Source organism: Mauremys mutica, chromosome 16, assembly GCF_020497125.1.
Source record: "Mauremys mutica isolate MM-2020 ecotype Southern chromosome 16, ASM2049712v1, whole genome shotgun sequence".
Lineage (NCBI taxonomy): Eukaryota > Metazoa > Chordata > Testudines > Geoemydidae > Mauremys > Mauremys mutica.
The window spans coordinates 20,686,235-20,711,419 of NC_059087.1; the positions used below are offsets into that span (position 1 = coordinate 20,686,235).

Below are 25,185 nucleotides of genomic sequence, written 5' to 3' on the forward strand. Positions count from 1 at the left end.
TACAGCAATACCAACAGAAATGATTAGGCCTGGAAGTGAAGAATGCGATTGTAAAGTTGCCTATACATGCAAAAATATTTTCTAAATTTCTAAGGAAAGTTACCTATGTGTCATGCTTCAACTCCTAATGGTTTAAGAATTCACATCTGTCCATTCAGAATCTTTGTTTCATTCATATACGGCTAGTTTAGGTTGGATTGAGAAGCTCATAAAATTGCCTTACACCATTTGAAGAAGATGGGGTTTAGTCCTCTCAATGTGGTTACAGCTGAAATTTAGAAGTAACTGGGGATTAAACACTATCACATGCTAAATATAGTAATTTGTGTAGCTATAAATACTACTCCTACAACATCAATACTTACGAGATTTTGGGATGAAAAAGAATTCCATAAATGAAAGCTGTTTTACAAATCAATTAAGCTTCATCACTGTAAGGTAGGCAAGTATTAGTAGCCCCATTCAAACAAATGGAGAAAATGGCAGAGAATTTAAGTGACTTGTCCAAGGCCACAAAAAATTAGTGGCATAGCCTGGAACAGAAAGACAGCAGTGAAGAGTTCCTATTAAATTTTTACTGCATGTTTTTCCCTTTGTTATGGTTTGATTTACTAGAAAGTAAATTTAGCAAGCCCATTATACAGAGTGCGCTCCTGTTTTCTTTGGATACCACCAGGTTAGAAAAGGAACTGAAACAAAGCTGTCGTCAGGAAACAGTATTTTATAACAACAATTTTTGGTCTAGGTAGTAACATCTTTACTCCGTATAAATGCTAAACTATGCTGCAATTTTAGTAGTGCATATTATTGAACTAACTTCTAACCTGTTTCTTTGGATGAGCTCCAGAGAATACAACTTTCCATATAAAAGAGGTTTTAAAAAGCCAATAGGTTTTAAAGCCATTGTGTTCATCTGGTCTGACTTCCTGCATAAACACAGGCCATTGGACTACTCTGTAATAACTCCTGCTTCAAGTCCAATAGCTGTAGTTAAACTAGAGCATTTTTTTTAATTTAGAAAAAGAACACCACACAGAGAGATAGAGAGGGGATGATTTGTTCAAGGTCTCACAAAACAGGTCAGGTAATAGAGCTGGGAGTTAACTCTATGCATTATTACAGCCCTACCACCACTTGTTGTCTAGGCCTGTCAGCAGGGAGAGAGGTGAAATTCACCATTTTGGCAGAACACTTTGGTTTAAAGGAGAGGAGTTTTTGTTTTGTTTTAAAACTTTTAAAGTTTTGGTTTTCAGAGAATGAAAAAGGGATAGTTCAATTTTGAAAGTTGGATTTTTGGGGGTAAACATGGGGAAACAGTTCTTCTGAAACAAACACAGAAGCAGCAGCAACCATTTCCCTTCCAAGTATGAACGTCTAAAATAGTTCCGTAAACAAATCCACTAACTGCAAATCCAGCCGAATGCAAACTGTAGGCCAGGGGTAGGCAACCTATGGCATGCGTGCCGAAGGCGGCACATGAGCTGATTTTCAGTGACACTCACAGTGCCCAGGTCCTGGCCACCAGTCCAGGGGGCTCTGCATTTTAATTTAATTTTAAATGAAGCTTCTTAAACATTTTGAAAACCTTATTTACTTTACAGACAACAATAGTTTAGTTATATATTATAGACTTATAGAAAGAGACATTCTAAAAATGTTAAAATGTATTACTGGCACGCAAAACCTTAAATCAGAGTGAATAAATGAAGACTTGGCACACCACTTCTGAAAGGTTGCTGACCCCTGCTGTAGGCCATAGGTTGTGTTAAATAACTAGGACTTCAATGAAAGTACTGTATAACATTTATGTTACCTACTTTAACGTAACAGGAAATCTTAATGTTGGGCTTTAGCAGCCTGATCGGCATGACAATACTTACAGTAAATGTGTCCATAGGCTCCAGGCTCAGCATCTCCTTGATTTCAAAATCATCTTTTAAAAACATCAAGTCTCTGTCTTATAGGAATGCGAACAACAGGATGATGAAATCAGCAGCAAAGAAGTTATAAAGGCAGTTCAGCTTCTGTAACATCAAAGATCCAAACTATTCACCATCCTTTCCTCAATCTTTCAAAGAAAAACTCTACTTTCACTAAGTCACCTCTTCACTTTCCTGGATCCTACCATTAGCTCCCTCTTATTGCACCAAATGAGCTTGCCGTCATCTTCAAGCCCAGATATAATCTTGACTTTGCCCTCATCTGTGCTCTTCCTTCCTACACTCACCTTACCGCTGCCTGTGTATCTTTTAGTCCATTCTGAGGTTGGTGCCTTCTGTCATGCTACTTCCTACAACTGAACCAGACTTCCTTTTCCCCCTCCACCAAGTACCTTCTTCTGCTTCCTTCAAATCTCTCTTGTAGGAATCCTTCCTCATACATCTGCCTACTCTAGAACTACTCTTTGCTTCTCCGTGCCAGATCCATTGCAGCCAATTGGAGGAGCCTATGCTTTTCCACATTGTGGGATCGGGCTCATAAATTAACATTTTCTAGGATTTGAAAGGTACCGAGAAGATTCTTAGGTGATGGATCATAAGTACTTGAACAATCACCTCCAATTCTGTATTTTCAGCATGGTGCAGAGATAGGCATAAGCAAAGCTCTGTCCTTAGCTCATGTAGCTTGTGACATGACACTCTGCTCTAGTTCAGTGGTTCCCAAACGGGTTCGTGAACCCTCAGGGGTTCATGAAACGTTACAGCGGGTTCTCAGGGAAAAATTCCCTAATGGTGAACAGAGCTGTCCCTAGAGACGCCAGGTAGCATGGGGCCAGCAGCACGGAGCCCCTGGACTTCCAAGAGTTAAGCAGATCAAAGCAAGTGTATCTATCACACTGAGGAGATTTAAACTTCAAGACTCCTTACAAGAAATGGAAAGGGAGGTGGATATTTTTTGCTGTTTTTAAAATTAAATAGGCAGCTAGTACTGTTTTTTTAATTATTATGAAGAACAAGTTTAAGCTTTGTTGTAACATGCGTTGTTTGCCTGGATTGTTCAAGACCTGAATGCTTGTATAGGAGGAACAATTTGAGTTGGCTTCTTAAATACCTTCATGCTGTTTCACCTTTGATACTCCTTGATGAAACATAGGAGCCTTGTCTTATAACAGACTTATTCAAAGTGATACAAACTACGAAAGTGAAATCTTGGAAGAGTGTTGCCATTTTCATAATGTAATAAAAATACTGGAATGATAAATAAATAATGATAAATAGTGTGCAATAAGCATGTCATAAAAACAAATTTTATATTTCTAAGATCATGCTTTTATAATTTATACTCAGGTAAAGGAGAAACTCCCTGGAAATATTCATTTTTAGCAGGGGGTTCACGAGACACACCATTTTAGTGAAAGGGGTTCACAGGTTGTTAAAGTTTGGGAACCACTGCTCTAGTTACTATTACGATTATTGTGGCAATGATGGATTTTCTGATATTTTGAGACATCCTTAAAAATAAGCAGAAAATTACACTGGGATTCCAAATGGAAGTTCTATCTACAGAACTTAATTACTGGGCCAGATACAAATAGACAACCAATCAAGTAACCCAATTATGATTCTGCTAAGCGTTGTAATGCATCAATGAGATGAGCTTGTGTGTTTTTAATTACTTGATGCTGATAAAAGTATAATGCAATACTTCTATTAGTCAGAACCATTTTTATAATTTCCCCATTTCTGGATATTTCTTGTGCTATACCACTGTCCAACAGAACTCGGTGTAATTATGAATGCACTTCCTTTTTGCTCTAAGATACAAGGCTGGCATATTCAGGAAATCAGAGGAATCAAATTTAATCACCGAAAACAGGGTCAACCTAAAATACAACAGAATCCTTACTGGTGCATGCTTTCCCATAGGAAGAGGCAAGGGCTTTTAAAGGCAGGGTTCCCATGCAGTTCCTGAAAAATTGTTCTTGATAGGAAACATCAGTCATGACTGAATATCAATCTGTCCTCTTCTGCAGCTTTTCTGTGAAAGATGCATTATTTCCAGTAAACCAAAGCTACAAAGGACTTTTCACGTTCTCTATTAGATAGCCTTCTGACTTTGAAACTGAGATTACTTATGAACACATTCATTTGGAAAGATGCACTTATAACTAAAGTAAACCACTCCTGACTGAGTAGCTTGGGTGAAAGTACATTAAACTTCTGTTACCTACTAACGCAAAACGTACCCAGATAAGATGGGTCTCACAGTATTACTTTGGATCAGACACACTATGCACAGCTCAAAAAGGAATTATCATGGACAATGCCAAGCATGTTGTCAGTCCTTAATACTAAACAAATAATACCATCACAATATCTAATATGTTTACTTATGCACATGAAAGTTGAAGTCACCTGGCAACATCTAAAATCAGAACTTTTTACCAGCTGCTTCTTTAGCTCAGTTGAGGAACATTCATTTGGAACCTATTGTCTCACCTTGACCTCTTCTGTGAAATCCAAGAATTAGCCTGAAGGCCTGCTTATTTGCAATTGTATGCAATGCCCTCTACTGGTACATACACGAAAAGAAAACATGCCTCAACAAGCAGCACAAAGAATCATTAACCCCTTTCTATCACAAAAGATGACAATCACATCACTTAAAAATACATGTAATTAGGATGCCACTGGAAATAATGCTTCTCCATTGAACAGAGAGATTTTCAAAACTTATCACCTTACTTTACATTAGGTCTGAACTTTAAGAGTAGAATTCTATAAAGAGATACTGCAGCAAACCAATTAAAATACAGCACTTGGTGCACAGCAGGCAATACAACAAACAAAATATCCACATTTAACTTAATCCCCTTATTTATTCAAAGTAGCTTTCTAGACACAGAATAAAGAGCCATTAAACTTCAATACTGAAGTGTGCCTTATTTTAAGAGAGAGAGAGCGTGAGTGTGTTTGGGGGGGGTGGGGGTGTTTCATTATCTCCTGAAAGTGCCTTTTCTGAAGGGGCCCCATCTCTATGGTTTTCCTGGGTCTTCCTCCATAGCCCTCTTGCTTCATGTGCTTAGCTGTATAGTGCTCCCATTTCAGGTTGCAGACAGGGCCACTGAGCTGGCTTAGGTCCAGGAGATCAAGGAGTCTCAGTTTAAAACGAGTAGAGCTGAAAATACTGCTCTGACCCAGAAAGTTGATTAGTGTATTGAAAGAACTGCATGGGGGCCTCCTTAATCGTTTCTAGAAATCCTGTTTACCAAAGTGGAATCTTCTAGATCTATTTTACAAGTCATCAGTTTCCTTTACAAAGGTTCCCTAGTTGAAGCCAGTGGAAATTCTCTAGTTCTTTATAGTGCCAGTTCTATGTTCAATCTCCAAAGCCTCTATGTGATGGCATATTTGACTAAGATCACCTCATTCCAATTGTCACTTTGATTCTGCCCCTTCCCCTCCTTTCACTTTAACTAGGGTATTATTTTAACACCTGATAGCTAATTAACTGATAGAACTGGTTACCATATGCCTATTCGAAAGCAGGAATTACAAAGTTTTTGTATGTCAAAGCATTGGTTTCTATAGCAGCTGTTAAATTAATAATTTAACTTCAAGAAAGCTGTTAAATCAGAAGTAAATGATTTTACAAACTGCCAATAAATAAAGGAATGCTTTGTAATGCAATATTTGTTTCTTGCTCTGGTGGACTACTATTGCTTTCCTGGAACTAATCTAGCAAATCCGGGTCCTTGGACCAGGGTAATTTTCAATCTCTTTAGGGTATGTCTACACTGCCCATGTTACAGTGCGGCCGCGGCAGCACCGTGACATGGGCAATGTAGTCACACTTTATTGCCAGTGGAGACCCCTCCTGGATAAAAAATAACCACCCTGAATGAGGAGTGGTAGCTTTAATCGCCAGGAGCCACCGAAAGCACTGTCTATACTTGCACTTTTCAGTGCTAGAACTTTTGTTGCTCAGGGTTGTGTTTTTTCACATCCCCGAACGACTAAAGCTTTATTGCTGAAAGTGGCAGTGTAGACCTTAGTTGAGGTTTCTTTCCCCTTTTCCCCTTATGCCATTGCAAAACAATCTCAGCTCTTTTTCACTTTCTAAGCATGTAAGTGAAGATAAAACAACAACATAACTGGGTCAAAGTAGTTACTGGTGTAACTTCACTGACCTTAATAAAGCAATGAATTTGGCCCTCCAAGTTTTAGATTGCCACATTCTGGTGGGGAAAAAAACAATAATCAAATAATAAATAATAATAATAATAAGTTCCCACAAGGATTTATTATTTCATTTGTGAACAAATGGTATCTGTAAAAGTTCATCTGATTAAAGAGATTACCATAACCAGTACAAAGATCATTTTTCTAGAAGTCTTCCACCTTGTTGACAAAGCCTGCAGTATAGTAATTCAGAAGCGGGAATCAGATCACAGTTTCTAAGCTGTTATGAGGATGGCTGCATGCCCAGATGAGAGGAGGGTTCGAACCAATGTTCTTGCTGCTGTTGCTGCTACAGCACTCACTCACTCTCACTGCGTGACCTATACAGCGAACTGACAACTGACACAGGGGGCAGACACTAGGTTGTATCTTCCTGGCCATTAGGTTTTATGCTGGCAGGATCATTACAGAGGAACAAGGAAGTGATTTCATGCTGAAAGTCTGAAGCAAAGGAGCTAGCCAAGCTAGATCTTTTGTGCTTCTTTTGTCCATGCTGTGGGTTAAGAAGAGGCCCCTTCAAAGGACAAAATTGCCTTTTAATTGAAAAAAAGAAAAGTTCTTTGGTTGCTTTCACACTGCTGCTTTGTGGCAAATAGAGAGAATGCAGAAGGCCTTTTGTACAGAACATTTAAGTTTCCAAATGTTTAAATATTGATTCAATGTATGTTATACCAAAGACATTAAAAAGTTTCTAAACAATTTCCCCAAGCCTTAATTTCCTTCCCTCCCTGAAAAAAAAATCCTCAGGTCCTTAGTCTTCACTTGAATTGTCAAATTCCTCCCAGTCTGACACACTCATAACCTCAGAGGCAAAGTCTGGGAGAGGCTGTAGTCGGTCTGGGTTCCATTCTGGAGTCCACCTCTCTGTGTCCATTAGAATAGCCCTAGGCAGAGTGAGAACACAGGCAGCCATCCCAGAAATATCATCCTCCAACTGGGGACCTTCCTCCCAGCAGTCTCTCTCAGCTTCATAAATATGGACATAGTCCATCCGGATCCCTCGATTGTGGGATCTGCCCCCCAAGACATAGATTCTATTGGCTAAGACAGCAATACCTGGCTCTCCATGCCCTGCAGGTAGAGGGCATACATTTGTCCATTGATCAGTACTTGTGTTATAGCAGGCAACCTGTAAGAATATAAAGAAATAAAAGACGCAAGGCAACTTATTCCTTTAAAAAAAAAAATTAAAAATTTCTACATGTAATGGGTGTCTGCCATAGTGTACAATATTATTACATAGTTGTACAATATTATGACACAATGAGTATTATGTGTAAAGTCAAAGATAAATCCCAACATTGCTAACTTTTCCCACTACTGATTCATTTTAGTAGAAATATCTAACAAATGTGTTTCTCACAATTCTATGCCACCACAAATGCTAAAACTCAATTGCTCCCAATCAAGTGCTAACACCTCCACCTTCCTCAAGACACAGTCACTGAAACAGTTACGCATTGCTAGCACCAAAGCACCTGATATATCAAAAAATGAAAGTGTGGGGGATAGTGTAAAATAAACTGAATTAAAATCAAAACCATTGGATGATAATTGACTTATATTTTTAAACGAATTACATGAAATTAACAACTCTTAGTTTTAATGAGTTTCTGGTCTGCCACGCCAGAGTACTACAGAATTTAGATTTGCTTTGCTGGAAAATACCTAGAGCACTTAGTTGCTATTGCCAAGGCACTGCTCAGCTGGATGTCCACTACCCACCACTGATTTTTTTTAAATTACAAGAAGCCAAAAGGATTAAGGGTTTTAATGTTGGTGGAGTTAGATATAATGCATGCAGGGTGGGAGTAGTAAGTAAAGCACTGCAATGTTTGTCAGTTAGATGGAGGAGAGGCAGCCCAGTAGTTAGTATGGGGCTGGTAGTTGTGTGTTTATGCTCAATGGGAGGAAGGTATGATGACATAATGTGAGTGTCACGTGTCCAGGCAGGAAATAGCCATTACATCATCTCACCTGGTGAACATCTCTCCTATAGCCAGAGTCATTGTTGCTACCTCCAATCACGTACAGCTTTCCCAGGAGTGCAGCCATCCCATGCCAGGCACGTCTGACTGGACCATCAGCTAAGCTGTCCCAGTGATCAGTCCCTGGATCATAACAGTGTAGTTCCTTCAAATAATCATCTCCTCTCCTCCCACATGTAATATACATCTTTCCATCCAGTGCTGCTCCAGCATGTGCATACACCTATACCATCACAAAAAAAAAAAAAGGCAAAGAGGGAAATGACAGGTTTCATTTTTTGTGTTTCCTCCATCTTCAAGCACAGTAAGGAATATAAATCTCCTGGCAATACATGACATCAGAGATGGTGTCTTCCTCTGATTACTTAGATGCTAACATTTGGAAGGATTCTGTGTACGCTATTATTCCATAGGTGTGCGGATCAGTCCTTGAACTGAAATTAAGTAGAATTTCTCTGATTCCTCTACAACTGCAGTGCCTTCATGTTTCTTATTGCTCCTGAATTAGCACCTCATCAATATCATTGCTTTCTTCCCTTGCCTTTTTTGAAGCCCTGTGTGGAAATTAAGTTTTACAGAAGTTTTAACAATGTTATCAGAAAGGCAGAATACCCTAGTGGATAAACTTGAGCAAGTCATAAGACCTGGGTTCTATTCCCAAACTGATTTGTTATTTGTGACCTCAGGCAAGTCATTTCACCTCTCAGTGCCTCCATTCCCCATCTGTAAAATGGGAATACTACTTACGTGTTTCTAAAGTGACTTGATAAGAAGCATTGTAAAGTGGTTTTATTTTGTATTGTTAACCTGCTACAAAACTTAAGTTATAGTAGGATTCAGCATAATTCTTGAAAAGGTGAATTAGAATTTTACTTCTCTTTCCTAGCCAAAATGGTCATCAAGAATTTTTGCATGAAGTTTTAATTTATGTCCTCCTTGTTTTGTGACAGTCTCTTAGAGACCTAAAAACAGCACTTCTTGGGTGGTTAATTAGAAAACTTAAAAGGATAAATACTATGTAAGCGGCTGTTCAGTGTCTTATCTCAAAAGAGCACAGTGGTCTCAATGTAGTTCACCGAGAGCTGATGGCCACATCACATAAACCTCCACCACCGGCCCCCTTGTTTGATGGTCACATCACATAAACCTCCACCACTGCCACCCTTGCGTGCAGTCTCAGAACAGTGGCCAAGGACTGAATGGGCCATAGAGACTGACTTACCCTATCACCCTACAGGTGGTCCCTTCATATCAGGGCTGAGACAGGGGGAAGCTTGCACTACTGCTGCCCAAGCTGTATCCAGTCTGGGAATAAACAGAGGTCTTCATTCTCCAAGGCTATGAATCAGGCACCTTTCACCAGCATGAAATTAAATGTTTATTATTGTTTACAAAAAAAATTAAGTTAACATTTACAGGAGGAAATTAGTAAGAAAAACAGGAAGACGAGCACCTAATTTCAATGGGAGGTCATAAGTACATTGTCCCCGGTACTCATACACTTAGGGATTTTTTCCCTCTCTGCCCATACCAGTTTTGGGCTTGATCCTGAGACATACAGAGCACCTGCAACTCTGACTAAAACTGATGGGACTTGCAGGGGCTCAGTACCTCTCCGGATCAGCACCTATATTATTTAGGAACTACTTTTCTTTGGAAAGTATAATACAAACTTCCAACTTCTATGGAGCTACCACTTCAGAACATACCTCTCAACCATTTTCACAAAGAGGTATACTGGCTTAATATTACACCCAAACTAACCTGTGTCATGCACATAGGACATTTACCTTGATCGTGTGGAAATGCAAAATTAATGTCTCAATCTGATTTTAATTTTTAAGGCCTAGCATTTTATATCAGTTAGAGAGAACATACCCATGACAAAGAAGCAGATCCAGTGATATTTTAAGCATCCTCCTTACAATTTTTTGTCCCATACACAAAGGCGACTGACAGCCACCAGAATTTTTGCAGATTGAGAGGTATGCTTGAGAAAAGCAGCAAAAAGCATTTAGGAAAGATAAAGGCAAATACTAAGGAAGCTTATTAGCATTTCCTGGCATGTGCATTCCTTACCTCCTTCCTCAGCGGTGCCATGTATTCCCACGTGTTGGTTTTTGGATCATACCTCTCTACCTCCCTTAGGTCTTCATGATAGTCTCGCCCTGCGACAGCATATATATATTTGTCCACAACACAGACACAGAGGTCAGCATGCTCTTGCTGCAGGGACTGGATCTGGAACCATTTGTTGTGTCGTGGGTCGTACCTTGCAAAGGAACATGACCAAACTGGGTTACCAACACAAATCCACCACAGAGTACTGAGACATGGACACGGTCATTGCTGGAACATGGGTTAGCACCACATAGATCTAGACCACTGCCTTCTCTTTGGCCCAAATTCAGCTTCTCTGTAAGTAGGTGCAATTCACTAGAGTGAAATTTGGCCATTCATATCAAAATATATTTATCAGCTAAGTTTTTATTCTGTTTTGAAGGAGAACACATTAGCAAATATAATCATGTTGTACAAGTCTACTGTTTCCAGTATCCTTTGCACCACTGCCAGTCTACATACCATCAACCTTGCTTGTTTGCAATCATTCCACAATGTAAAAATTGGCTAATAATAGCACAAAGATTGTATCTGGGAATTTGAGAGGCCAGGAAAGATGCTTCCAATCTAGACAGCTGATTGTGAAGGGCCTATTCAAGATAATGGTCCGTTAAGAAAACAATAGGCTTTGGGAGAAGCTTATCCCGTACCTGGTGAGATCCTCCCCAAAAATGCTTCAGACAGCCTACGGATAAGGGCTGCTATGACTCAGCAAGGCATGCAAGGGCATATGACCAAACCACATCATAATGAACTCCATTTTGGTACCTGTATTTTTCCACAAACTGAGATGGGAACTTGGCTTGGAACAAAGAGTTCCTACCATATGGAAAGGCTATAAAAGATGGGGAGTGACATCACTTCTGGGTCTCACTCTCTCCACAAGAGCACACCTGACGAACAAAGACTGAAATGGGAGAAGTACTAGTCCCAGGTTAAAGGGATTTCTAGCTTGTGTATGGCAACTTGGTGGACTACTTGTATATTGCTGATTCAAATCCTATCTAGTATATTGAGCTTAGTTTGTGTTTTTGTTTAATTTCCTAGGTAACCAGCTTTGATCTGTTTGTTATAACTTAAAATCTATCTTTCTGTAGGTAATAAACTTGTTTTATGTTTTATCGTAACCAGTGGGTTTCTGAGTGAAGTGTTTGGGAAAATCTCAGCTTGGTTACCACAGCCTTGTTGCATATCTTCCCCACAGCAAGGGTGAAGTCTATTAATGAGCTTGCACTATACAGATCCCCGTGCAGTGCAAGACAGTATAATTCTGAGTTTATACTCCAGTAGGAGTGAAAGGCTGGGGAGCTGGGAAATTGGCTAGTGCTTATATAATTGATCCTTGAGTAGCTTAGGTATTCAGGTAACTCAGCTGGGTGTGTGGAAATTGTGTTGGGTGATAACAGTCCCTGGAGAGGCTGGCTGCATATCAGCAGAGCAATGTCAGAAAGGCCAACCTAGTTCAATTGTTAGGGGGCACAGAGGTTCCAACAGCTCCAAGACTGCACCCCGGGGGGGGGGATGACAACCCATCACAGGTACTTCAGCCTTTTCAACGTTAGCTTTCATCCCTAAATATCAATTCCAGATAAAATATGGAAATCTTAATTACAGGAACAGCCTGAATGCAATCACAGGAACTTAAATTCATCTTGCATCTGACAAATATAAGAACAACTGGATTAAAACCTATTAAAAAAAAACCACAAGTTTGCAGACAAAAGGGTATTGTCAGACACAGGGCTTGTAATACACCTGTTTAACCAAGTAATGGGCATTAAAATCTAGAAAAAAGCCCGATCTCAATGGAACTTAAAAAAAAAAAAAAAAACTGTTAACAGGCTCAACTGTAATTTTCTAACTTAAAATTTAAGATTTTTTTTTTACATCATTATTTAGTTGTGATTCAATCTTGAGAAGTAGCAGGATACTCATTAATGGCATTACACACCAATTCAAAATAATCAACCAATGGTACAATTGTGTTTGAAGTGTTTCATAGCTGTGCTCCTTAAATCACTTCCCTTTTATATCCGATTTGCATATACTACAACTTTGAATTTTTGATCATCCTAATTCACTGCTGCAGACCATCATTCTGACATTTCCCCTCTGTCTAAGAAGGGAGGAAGAGTTATCTCTTCAGAAACAGTTAACGAGCTTCCATTCCTGCCCTATTCAGGCAAACACACAAGACTTAATACTTGTATACAGTAGCACATCTGACTTCAAAGTGCTATACAACCAGTAACCTAATTAGGCCTCATAACGACCCTATGGGGTGGTAAATATTATCCCCATTTTACAGAGGAGAGAAGTTAAAAAAAACAACAACCGAGGTAACTGAGGGAGTTTGTGTCAGAGCCAAGATCAGCACACAGGAGTTCCTGGCTCCCAGTCCCATGCTCAAAACTCAAGAATATTTTACAACAACTCAGAGCTGTTGTGTAACATTGCTACATTTGCTTTCCCCCTTGTGGTTGATTAGTAAATGAAGCATGCACAAACAGAAAGCTTCCCCCTTTACAATCAGGTTGGTCTTCCTTAGTCCTTGTAGTTTCTTTCAATGAGGTCTCAGTACAATTCCCAACTTTTCTGGCCAACTATCATGTGCACTACAAAAGTGACTGCCCGACTCAGGGAATGGTAATTGGCTGGTAAAAAATAATGGTGGCAGAAGTAGTCTCCTCTTACCTCCAACACCTGGACTCTGCTCGAAAACCTCGTACGTTGTTATCTCCCCCAATCAAGTATACAAAGTTGTTGAAAACAGCGATTCCTTGGTTGGACATTCTGGGGGCTAATGCAGCATTAAAGTGCCTCCACTCTCCCAATAGGGGGTTCAAGTACTTGGCTTGGTCACTGAGGGCTGTGGATGGAGTAGAGTGCATCCCTCCAAAGCCCACTACACAGTGGAACTCTGACCTCACCTGCGTCTGGGAGCTTTGAAGCATGGGCTGAAGACATTCATTCTTGTGGTACATTAGTGCATCGGCTACAGTCTCTCTTAATGGACATGGGCTTAATTTGTCATGGAGCCTTTGCAGGATCTGGAGCTCCATCAGGGGGAAGCGGACTGTTTCCAGTAGCTTAGGAGGCTCCATCAGTGAGACCTGATCTGTCTCTACCTGTTCTAGGGTATAATGGTACAGAAGCGCCCCTTCATAAACCTCATTCTCACAGTTGACCTCCAAGAGGTTGCTGCTCAGTAGGGAGTAGACCTTCTCCAGGGGCAGCTGGCGGTATATCTCTGTCTTTGAGAAAGCTACAAAGTTCTTGAGAATGTAGGAGTCCAGCTGCTCACTCAACTGATTCAAGTCAAAGAGGTCAGCTAATTTGTATACATCCAGGATGTTCTCTTCATCCACCCAGGACATGAGAAAATCACAACAGAACTTAATGACTTCTGGAATCTACAAGAGACAAAGCAGATTGTTTACTGAAGTAAAAAAAATTGTCTTACATTGGAGAGACCAGATTCATAAGAGTATGGAAGACCCAAGCTGAGGAAGTTGTAATAAATTGCAGGGAACACCTGTCACCAAGAAGGCTGACAGTGGTCTCTGACTGTTATCAGTACTGGCTGGAAATAAAAACTGACAGATTGAGTACTGTTGACCATGGTTTTCACCAAAGATGACTTGAATATGATCCAATGTGGGTTTGTAGATGAAGAAGAACTATATTCTGTGTTTCCAGTCAGATTAAGCAGTGTGCAAAAGGCACAACAGGATAGTAATTGGGCTGTATCATTCAAATGCAGAGGAAACCTTCTGCAAGGAAAGCTAATGTATTTTACGTAGTTTACTGAGTACAGTATGACATTGCTTCTGGACACCAGGAGATAGCAGGAAAGTTCTTTGCTATACATGACAAACTTCTGTTGACTCCACAAAGGCTAACAGAGTAAATGTCTAGCGAGTAAGTAATCTAATACCACAACATGTATAGTGTGGGAAATAAAAGAAGCAAAAAAAAACTGTCTTGATGGCAAAACAAGAGCCACTATAATTGTAGCAACTGGGATCACAGTTCCACCCATAGTGGGTCTGTGAATCAGCCTTTATACTGCAGATGAGAGCCTGAGAGGCTGCAGCACCAAAACAGTTTCAGAAGAAGGAAGCCAGGTCCTTTAATGTAGATCATAATGTAGGAACTCTTAACCGAATCTCCCTTGAGGAGTCACTAAGCAGGAAAGGGGTTACTGAGCACACTGGGGAAGTCAACCACTATAAAAGAGTCTCACTCTGGAGAAAATGGTGAAAAATTATAAATAAAAACATAAAACTACTTACATAAACAACACATCCATCTATCCATCCAAACCCAGCTTATACACATCTCTAGCTACTTACAAAGCCCTGGTCTACACTACAAACTTACGTTGGTATAACTACGTCACTCAGGAGTGTGCAAAATCCACATCTGAGCATCATACCTAACCCCCGGTGTAGGCAGTGCTATGTCAATGGGAGGGCGGATGGAGTAGCGTCTTCACTAAGTGCTGCAGCTGCACCACTACAAGTGTAGACAAGTCCTTACTCCACAGTTTAGCACATTCAGAAAAAAGTTGTAGTCAAATCCATATATGTAGACAGAAAAGCCCCTGCCCCTTTACTCCTCCTCTATTGTGTTTGTTCACCTCTTCAACCTCTCCTATTTATTCCCCAGAGTGTCCCCATTCCTTATTGGTCCCATTCTTCCCTGTGTCTTCTTGCTCCATCTCCCAATCCCTCACCTGAAGTTGGCAGGCGGCAGTTAGCGTTTCTTGCACGTTGTTCAGGCTGAGTTCCAGTTCAGAGGTGTATATGAAGTTTAGGATTTTACACATAGCATTGAAGGAGACTCCATGAATACGAATCTCTTCCTGTTCCATCTCTCTTAGACCACCAGCAAACATTCCTCTGTAGAAAGAAAAAGGTACACGCTACACTGGAGATGTACCAAAGCTATGTACAGTTCAATCCAGCTTAGCCATATTGTTCTGGGGACATCCAAAACACTCAGACGGATAACTGGACAGATAGCTTTGCAAAGCCTCTATGCCTTTCCCCAAATCCAGTACTCCAGGAAATATGCTGGGCTATACAGTTTTGGAACTGGAAACCCAGAGCACAGCCTTTTCAGAATGCAGTGAAGAGACACCAGCTAGCTGGCTCTGAAAATCCAGATGGCATAGTTAAGGTTGGGTTAACCAGTGCTTATCTGTACACATACTCTCCCTGTGCATCCTTGCATTAGTTTAACCTATAAATTGCTTCCCCATTAAGCGCTGGGAGCCCTGTAAACCATAAACCCCTCCCTCATTGAAAGAATTAAAATAAAATAAATAAATAAATAAAGTAAAAGCAAACAAGAAGGCATAAAGACTCCTGCATCCCCCACTGGGATCACTCTCTTTAAAGATTTTAGTGTTCATGTTATAAGCCCTAGTTTTTAAAGAAGTTTAAAATAGCCACTGAAGTGTGCTAGCCTAGCGACAGTGCTTTATTGCTACAAAAGACCCATTGATTCAGATGCCACTGTGTTCTCTTCCAGAAAATGCTGGGGTGATAGAGAAGTGAATGCACTCAGTTCGAAGGTGAACCCATTAAATGTCTACATTGCAGGCCTGACAGACTCTGAAACATGTTTAAGCCCAGTTCCCCCTACCATCCACACAAAGCCCTCAGGCATATGCCTATATGTTCTCAGCACATGCGTTTGATGTATCATCCAGGGATACAGGTATAAGCTCATCTCACTGTACCACAAATCTCTGCCCTCCCTCTTTGTGGCAAAGAGGCAGCTAAGGGTTCATGTGGCTAGGTTCATATTGAGATAGTCCATCAATGCTATCCCACAATTCCTGGGGCCTGTGTGCTCTGGCCTTTCTAATTCCCAAGCTCCTACTCACCTCCCATGCACCATAAGCAACCCCAACTTCCAGAAATCAGAACATCCGAAATCTGTCAATGCAGTGACCGGGTGGACAAGGCATGGGGCATTCATACCATTGCAATGTGCACTCTCATAAGCAAACTTGACAAGCACAGCTCCACAGGCATGGATGGCTGGACACAGGTACACTATGCAGTGTAGACATACCCTTAGCTGTTAGGAAGGGAAAGGAATGCTTCACATCATTCAACTGCAACCTACCCCAAAGCAGTGTCGATGGGGTCCTAAGGAAGTGCCATGCAATCCTTGTCTAGAAAGATGATGGCTGTTACATCAGGCTTTGTGGGTTGAAGAAGTAGGAGTTGTTTGAAGTAGACAGAATCTTCAAGTGCACCATCAGGAATGCAAAGAAACCATTTTGCTCTAAACGTGCTCAGAGCTGAAATCTGGGAGTGTGTGTTTTGGATCAGTGTGGTATTACTCCAAATAAGGCTGGTTAAAAAGAATGGCTTGTCCCACTTTTGGGTGCCACTCACTAGAACTAATGTGGTTTTGGAACTGAAAAGTTGCGGGACATTAAATCTATGATGCGAGACGTGACTTTCAGTATTTTTAATTTTTAGTGACTAAGGGCTACTGCAACTCCCCTTAAAATCAATAGAAAGTCCCCCATTGACTACATCAGGAGTTGGATTGCCCCTCCCAAGTTACATAAACAGCACTTAGGACCATTACTTCCCACAACATGTTTTATAACTTGCTATGTATTATGAAATTACTGTAATAGGCCAAATCTTGTTGGTGCCAATAGAACTTTAACAGCTCTGTAGAATGCACTGTGTCGTACTTCTAACGAATGGGGCACATACAAAACAGGCACCACTATGTCCTCCAATTACTATGGGTTCTGAGTGAAACGGAGGCACCTGGAAGCAAAACTAAATGTGGAATAATGCGAGATTAGCTTTATTTTTAAAGTCATACAAAAGAAAAATGAACAGAAACAAATTAAATATTTTAAATGCATTCAACTCATCTTAAGGGTCTGCTTTTAAATGCACAAGGATAAGAACACTCCAAGATATGGCTGAATTTCTATTTCTTTCATTCCTCCATGGGTCAGCCTCCAGACTGCAATGGGCAGGCATTACAGTGTTCTGAATAAACCATGGTATGCCACATGCAACATAGTACAACTTGGGAAAGGACGCGGAGTCCGAGAGGAAGAAAGATGGAAGTCCAGCCACAATTCAGATTCTCTCTTTTTTTTTTTAAATGATGATTTGAGACAGATGTTGGTTACAGATTCACAGTGATACTGGACTCACCTGAAATAGTCACATGATGCAGCTAGGAGTATCCGATGAGCTTCAATAGGTTTCCCTTCCACTACCAGGACTACATCAAATAGGATGCCACTATCTCGGAGAGCTACCAGGCCACTGAGTAAGGACTGGGAGTGCTCTGCACTGCGGTAAGTGTTGGTGGTGCACTGCTGAAGGGAGGGCTCCAAGGGAGTCTTGCATGGCTGAGTCAGCTCCTGATCCTCTGCCATCACAAGCAGAAATGCTCAGTACCTCACAGCCACCAGTTATAGCAAGATGAATTCTGTGAGACAACAAAAATAGCAAACGTTTGTGTTTGCTAATTAACAGCATTTTAACTCTTATCAGTCAGCAAAACACACCAACCCTTAAGTACAATCGAGAGACCTTAAAACACGGTTCTGCCTCAATGAGATTATTTTGGATTTACACCAAGAGCAGAGTTTGGTGCAAAATGTCGCTTTCATTTACCAAATTCCCAGCTGCACAGGGTTCTTAGAGACCTTTGCTGTAATAGAAGCTACAAATTGAGTCCCCATCTTTAGTTTACCAGGGTACATCAAAGGGCTTGTTTTGCTGTATTTTTTCTTGTTTTTGCCTTTTTACATTAGCTGAGCACATTTCCACAAATGCCCCTTCTTGGCCCGGGGCTAAGGTCCCTACACGCACGGCTAATCGAGGAAAGGAAGAAACTAAGGCGACTGGAGACTGTATTGGCCTTTTACAACTTTGGCGATGAATGTTCAGTGCTGTGACAGCATGCTTTTGCTGTCTAAACTGGCACTGTTTTTCTAGAAGATTACCAAAGTGGGAATATAAAGACAACTTTCAGGAAGAATTGAACTTCTGAACAATTCCCAGTCTCTAGAATCAGTGGAACATTTAAAAGGGAGAAATCTCCATGATACAATATTGTCTAAACTACATTTACTCTCACAGCTCTATATTTTACTATATAGTATTTACTGCAAAATTATGCTGAGAAAATGTGAAAGCTGCAAATTGGGATGTGCAGGGCTGCAGCGGCCAGAGAAGGAGATGACTTTCCCCAGCTCCAGGGCTGCAGCTGCCAAGGAGAGATGGCCCTCCTTCCCAGCCTCAGCTCTGTGGCTCCTGTGGCAGGAGAGAGACCTTAATTATTATTAAGGGTTTTTTAATATATATATATATATATATATATATATATATATATATATATATATATATATATATATCTCGCTATTATCCAAAGCGCTTTACAATAGTTAGCTAACGGTACAAACAACATTTGGAAAGATCATTAAGTGGTCCACCAAGACCTGCAGCAATTTTCAAGTGGTCTGCGAAAAACAAGTTTCAGAACCACTGCTATAGATCATGGGAAAAATCTTGGTTCCACTGAAGTTAATGGCAAAACTCTCACTGAATTTACTAGTGTTTACATTACTATGCAACTTTTCCCTTTCTGAATAGATTATATATATGAACAGCAATATATTATTGCAATAGTTCACAAAACGTTTCTCAGAGAGAAACACCATTACGGAGTTACCTTAAAAGTATGAATTTCTTAACAGTGGCTGTTTTACTGAGATACTTGCCCAATATTTCTCTCTCGTGTGATCTTTCCCAAATTATAAAATTACTATATGATAGTTTGCACTGTGTTCTCGAGCACTACCTTATAGGCCACACACTGGGCATTAATGCATAATAATGTAATTATAAATACAGAAAAAATGCTAAATAAGCAAAAAAGTGTTTCCAAAGCTTTTTTCATAAGGCCTCAGTGTATCTTTAAGAGTTCAACTGTTTCTGCTTTTTATTCCTCCTTACAGATCATGCTCGCCTGTTGTTTAGAACATTATAATTTTCACAGCATCTACTTAGGATGTCACATGGAGAAGATTCTCAGATACAGCAGCAGCTGCTGAACTCTGTTAAAAACAAAGTGCTTGTTTTTATACCAATAGCTTTCATAAAAAAAAGACAAAAGAATGATACAGGGAAAAGTTTAATGTAGAAAGAACTCTAAAGATTCAGTGAGGCTGTGCAGGTTTTTAAACAGTAGCTAATTTAATGCAATCGCTTTCAAATTCTGGCCCACTGAATATTTTGTTGGTGTGCAGGTCTGGTCAAACGTTGCTTGCTCTCCCCTGTGTTTCCAACTGTTAAATCAGATTAAGACAGATAAAAATACATAAATGCTTTCTCAATATCCCTTTTCCATTTAAGTAATTGCTGTATTTGCCACAAAGATATCATATAATTGTGAATGAGAGAGGGGTGTCCAGGAGACATTTAAGTTGTGGTCCACCCATAAAAAAGTTAAGAAGCCATGATCTAATAGTTTTACTGTCATATGTGGATTCCCTGGCACCACTGATATCAATTGCATCTGTTATAAAACATTATCTTCCTTCCCAAAGTAATTCCAGGCCCCAGAGATCTATTACAGGCTCTGTACTATCTTTTATGGGTCAGAAGAAATGGAGCTTTCCTGTAACAAAGTGCCTACTCCTTCCAATAACAAAGCAGTTCCAGTTTCCTAATGTCACTCCTAATGTCCACTTCCTAATATCAACCCACAGATTCCTAATTATAAAAAGGATATTCCAGGTTACACAAGACTGAATGATAGTTTCCCAGAAATCAATGTGGTTCCAAACTAATCAATTCATGTCTGTTCTCAGGTCAGGCAAGAAAGACAGATAAAGTCAACTTCCAGTTTTACTCCCAAACTATCCCTTCTAGTTGTTAAAATTATTGCTCATGTGGGACTGAAAACACCATCTGAATCCCAAGGTATACAGTCTAGATAACACAGGATAGCATAGTTAACAACCCTATTCCATGACTGCTTTGTCAGGACTTAGTGATGAAACTACAGTAGACCACTAGCTACATTAGTTTTGGAGCTAGAAACTCTAAATAAGAACAGCATGTGGTCAGCGGTCTGACTAAAGAATCTTCTTTGCATTTAGAACAATGGAATCCAGTCTCTGCTCTACCAATAGAGGTAGAGATGGGACTGAGATCTGACTTTTCAATGAGATTCCCTGCTATATACCATAGCTTTGCTTTTCATGGCACCTGAAAGACAACACTGATTGTTCGTTCACCTTTAACCCCTATGCCTTTATCCTATTTGTGGTTGTAACGGTACTTCTAAAGCTGTGGGAACAGCACTGCAGAAGACTTTATGTTTCCAACGGTTAATTAAAAAGGTTCTCAGAATCACTAATGTAAATAATAGAAATGGCTTTAAGTGGTCATGTATTTGATCCTTGTTCCCACAGGCAAGACTGGACCGAACCAGTACTGCTGTTGGCTCCCACCAACGCTCTGGGCACTACTCATTCCCGACCGTCTCGACTCTAGGAAAATAAGCAGCTGTGTTACACGCCAGCAGAACGGGGCTGACACGGATGTATCACACGTACAGCTGCACACCAGTTATTCATGTCTCTCCTCCTCGCCACGGAACACACCAAGGGGGCTCTCCGCGGCAGCCCCTTGTCCGGCAAAGGGCGAGGAGGGCAGCAGCGGGAGTGGGGAAGCACCAGAAGACGTGGGGCTAAAATATCGGGGGGGGGGGGTTCCGTGTGCGGGACGGCAGGCTTGTGAGTCAGTCACGCCCTTGTTGAACAGCGCCGGGGGCCGCCACACGGGCACGAAGCCTCCCTCGGTGTCGGGGGGCAGCACACCGCGGGGGGGGGGCAGGCGCAAGGGCGCCTCGGGGAGGGGGTGTCTCCCTACCGGTGGGGGCAGGGCGGCAGCTCAGTCAGGGGCTGCTAGTTGTCAGTAGCTCCCCCCCCCCTCCGAATCCCGCCTGGAAACCCCGGGGAGGGCGGAGGGCGCCCGCCTGGACACAGCCCTGCGGTCACCTACCGGCAGCGGCGACCCCAGCCTCGCACCTGCCCCGCCGCCTTCTTCCGGGTTCATCTTCGCACAACCATAGAGTCAAGCCAGAGCGCCCTTCCCACGTGACTGAACAGAGGGATACGCCCACAAGCCCTTCTTAAAGGGGCCCTCACCAATTGCCTCTCTCCGGCTGGCTGTGTCTGGATCTGCCTGGACATCTCTCGTGTCTTTCGGACAGGCGTCTAGCACATTTGCCCTGGTTAATGCAGTGACCCAGTTCCATCCAAAAATGCACTCGGTCCTAAAAGTGATGCCAATGCTAATAGGTCAATGGCCAGCAAAAGAGAGAAATTTGAATGACATCTCCAAAATCAAGCATGATGCAGTGTAAGCTCACCTACATGCACCATAACCCACTTATTTTCCTCCAGAAGACATTTATTACCGGTAACTTATTTGTAAAGGGAGAAAAAGGGTGCAGTGAGTCACAGAAATCTTCCTACTACAAAACTATCAGTCCCTTGGCTCTGACAAACAATAACTTGGCAGCTGTGTAATGTATTTTATCTTACTGATCTATATTTTTCAGAGTATTTTCATTGTAAACATATTAGCATGCTGTTGTCCTCCATCCACAGCTTTCATAGCTTCTCCCTGTGTTCTACAAGTGACCAGGTCCACCACATTTTCACAGATGAATGATATGCGTGGCTGCTTATTTCAGAAAATCCACCACTGTGCATTGATGTGCAATTAAAGGAGTGGATTTATTGAGACTGAGGTGATCTACATCTCTAAGGGCTTCTCTATATGGGAGATTTACTATACACTAATTTTAGTTTGTGCGCATTGATTAAAATGACCTTGATACACACAATGCAATTATTAAAGCATACTAATTTGCCAGTTAATACATATCATACAATTTACTCTGAAAGTTAATTAACTGCTTGTTTGTGTAAACACATTGCTTAATCACGCTAGTTGGCACAGTGGTTCTCAACCTTTCCAGACTACTGTACCCCTTTCAGGAGTCTGATTTGTCTTGCGTACCCCCATATTTCACCTCAGTTAAAAACTATTTGCTTATAAAATTAGACATAAAAATACAAAAATTGCTTACTTTCTCATTCTGTCTGTATGAAATTTTAGTTTGTACTGACTTTGCTAGTACTTTTTATGTAGGCTGTTGTAAAACTAGACAAATATCTAGATGAGTTGATGTACCCCCTGGAAGACCTCTGTGTACCCCCAGGAATACACATACCCCTGGTTGAGAACCATTGGCTTGGCAATCACCTAACTTGTACCCCACTGCCCACGCTGCCTTCCATGACACCAGGGTCTATCGACTCTGTCTAGTCTTAATTATTGTAATCATCTCCTGTCTGGCCTCCCATGTCCAGTCTGCTCAAAATGCTACTACTTATGTCCTTTGAACACTTTCATTATCTTCCTTCATTTACAGCACCATAATGAGTTAGGCACAACTCCCTTAATCTCCTGGGAAAACCTCACCCCTTACCTATAATTCTATGATTCTAAATTCCTCATAAAGAGTCTCTCCAGTGTAGCCAAGCCCATAAGCACACAGCCTTGCTCTGCCCCTTCTCTCCCCCTGAGAAACGACAGCTGCTGCTGGACTAGAGCATCCCACCTACATGCCTGAATTGGGCCACTCCAGTGCTGCACTCAGCAGAGAGCGGAGTAATACTCACAGTCTCACAAAGGTATGCTAACCAGTTTCACCTTTTTTTTTTTTTTTGACTCTCTCATTACTTGTATTGTTTATCTCACTGTCTGAAATTTCTCAAGCCCGAGACACTACAGTGACTGGTCCTATGCACATGTGTCTTACTCCTAAATGTGCTGCTGTTGCTAAGTTTATGACCAACAAAATGAGAACAATTTGGTTGACATTTCCCTTATCAAATATGCTCCGAGGTGCATGTTCCACTTTACTGCCTCTGAGATTAATTCTACAGTGTCTTATTTGAGTCAGAGAAATCTCACTACCTCTGTACCTCTAACTTGCCTGCCAGGGAATGTATTTTCATTTCCTTTTCCACATCTTTCTGTGTATTATAATTTCAAACATATTAACAAGCTGTTTCCTGCAGCTACACCTCTGAAAGCTTTGTATGACTTCCCCTTTGTACTATGCAGGGGCCCATACTTGCCACATTATCACAAGTGCAACATGCATGGCTGCTTGTCTCAGAATATTTGCCATTGTACCTTGGTCCAGAGTACAGTGGGTCTACTGAGACTGGGATGATTGCTCACTACACTTTAAATTGGCTCTAAATTTCATCCTGATTCTGTTTGAATCAACTGGAACTTGCATAACTAGATTTTTACTATGAAAAGTACGTGGAACTTGAACTTGAACTACACTGATTGCTGCTCCATAGGACTGTTTCTTAATTGTTAGGTCATCCTTTGGTTCTTTCCTTATGCTTCCATTTTCAGTTTTCCATTTAAATTAATTCTAGATGTAAAAGTCATATGAAGAAAATAATTTCAATTAACCTGAAGAATTTCCTTCTCTTTAAATCTTTCTGAGGGGCACCTGGTCTGTCTCCATCTAGCCTTAATTTCTGTGACCGGCTTGTTTGGCTTCCATGTCTTTCACCTCTTCCTCCTGTAGTCTGTTAAAAAATGAGGCTGCCCAAAGTAAACTTCCCATCCCATCACTCCATCAGTGTTTCTTTAATCTTTTCATTAGCTATCTGTCTCTTACAACATCCTATTAAATTTTTTCCTCATCTACATAAAGTCCTCCATAATCTTGCCTCATATAGTAAACCTCTGCTCCATTTTGCCTGCTCCTGATGCCTTTGCTAGATTCATTACTTTATTCCTCTGACTTTTCCCATTCTTCATGATGTGCCTCTTCAGGGTGGCTCTATTGATCTATTAAGTAAGGGGGCAAATATGTAGTTCTGTCTAATGCACAAAGTAAACAAACAAAAAAAGAAATATGTTCCCCTCTAATCTAGTACTTATAGGAATCATAAGCTCTGGTTCTGCAAGCACTTATACATATGCGTAATGTAAGGAGATGAGTAAGAGGTGATGTTACTTGGAACTAAAGACCTGATCCTGTGCGTAACTTTAAGCATGTGTGTAGTTCTAGTAGGGTAACCAGATGTCCTTATTTTATAGGGACAGTCCCGATATTTGGGGCTTTTTTTTTTTATAGGGGCTCCTATTACCTCCCACCCCTGTCCTGATTTTTCACACTTGCTATCTGGTCACCCTAAGTTCTAGTGAATTTGGTGACACTACTCATGTGCTTAGTTAAGCACAGGGGCCTATCATAGATACAAAATTGTCAAACAGAATAGTCTCCTATTATTATTTTTGTAAATGAAGGCTTTAATTCTGAAGCCATTTAGGAGGCCAGCAGCGAAGTGGCAGGACATGATAATGCCGTGCACAGCTTCACTCTGGCTTTTGGGAAAGAAAATATTTAATAGATGGACTTGACCAAGGCCTCGTTCGTGCAGGCTGCTCTGTCTGGGCAAACCCTTACATCTGTGTGAAGCCCCGCTGAAGTGAACGGAGCTCTGCATACCTGCAGGACGGGAGCTCCGTGGAGTCGCTAGCCGGGCTAAGGCCCGAGCCTCGCTTGCCCTTGAGGGATTGAAGACAAAATAAAATTCTCCTAGAAAACTGCGCATCGCTCAGCTCCCAAGGCCTCGGATGGGGCTGCCTCACTGCGGGACCAAGGCCGCACTGGGGCCGGGCCTAGAGCTGCTGAGCAGCCGGGACCGCACTGCCCGGAGCCCGGCTACCTCTGAGCCTGGGCCACACACAGGACTACATTTCCCACCATGCATC

At 41.2% G+C, this 25,185-nt stretch overlaps 1 protein-coding gene across 3 annotated transcripts; it reads right to left on the minus strand.

The window, feature by feature from the left end:
- Nucleotides 1–6,224: 6,224 nt before the first annotated feature.
- KLHL22 (kelch like family member 22) lies at nucleotides 6,225–25,143 on the minus strand. 3 transcript variants are annotated; one of them, XM_044990364.1, is made up of 7 exons: nucleotides 24,920–25,143; nucleotides 17,500–17,779; nucleotides 15,030–15,195; nucleotides 12,986–13,704; nucleotides 10,250–10,442; nucleotides 8,160–8,393; nucleotides 6,225–7,311 (listed from the first exon to the last, which is right to left on the minus strand). In XM_044990364.1, the coding sequence occupies exons 2-7, from the start codon at nucleotides 17,724–17,726 to the stop codon at nucleotides 6,934–6,936; spliced, it is 1,917 nt and encodes a 638-aa protein (XP_044846299.1). In that variant the 5' UTR covers nucleotides 17,727–17,779; nucleotides 24,920–25,143; the 3' UTR covers nucleotides 6,225–6,933. The 3 variants fall into 3 exon arrangements, with proteins under 3 accessions (XP_044846299.1, XP_044846301.1, XP_044846300.1); XM_044990366.1 differs by lacking the exon at nucleotides 24,920–25,143 and adding an exon at nucleotides 21,513–21,638; XM_044990365.1 differs by lacking the exon at nucleotides 24,920–25,143 and adding an exon at nucleotides 21,367–21,459.
- Nucleotides 25,144–25,185: the final 42 nt, after the last annotated feature.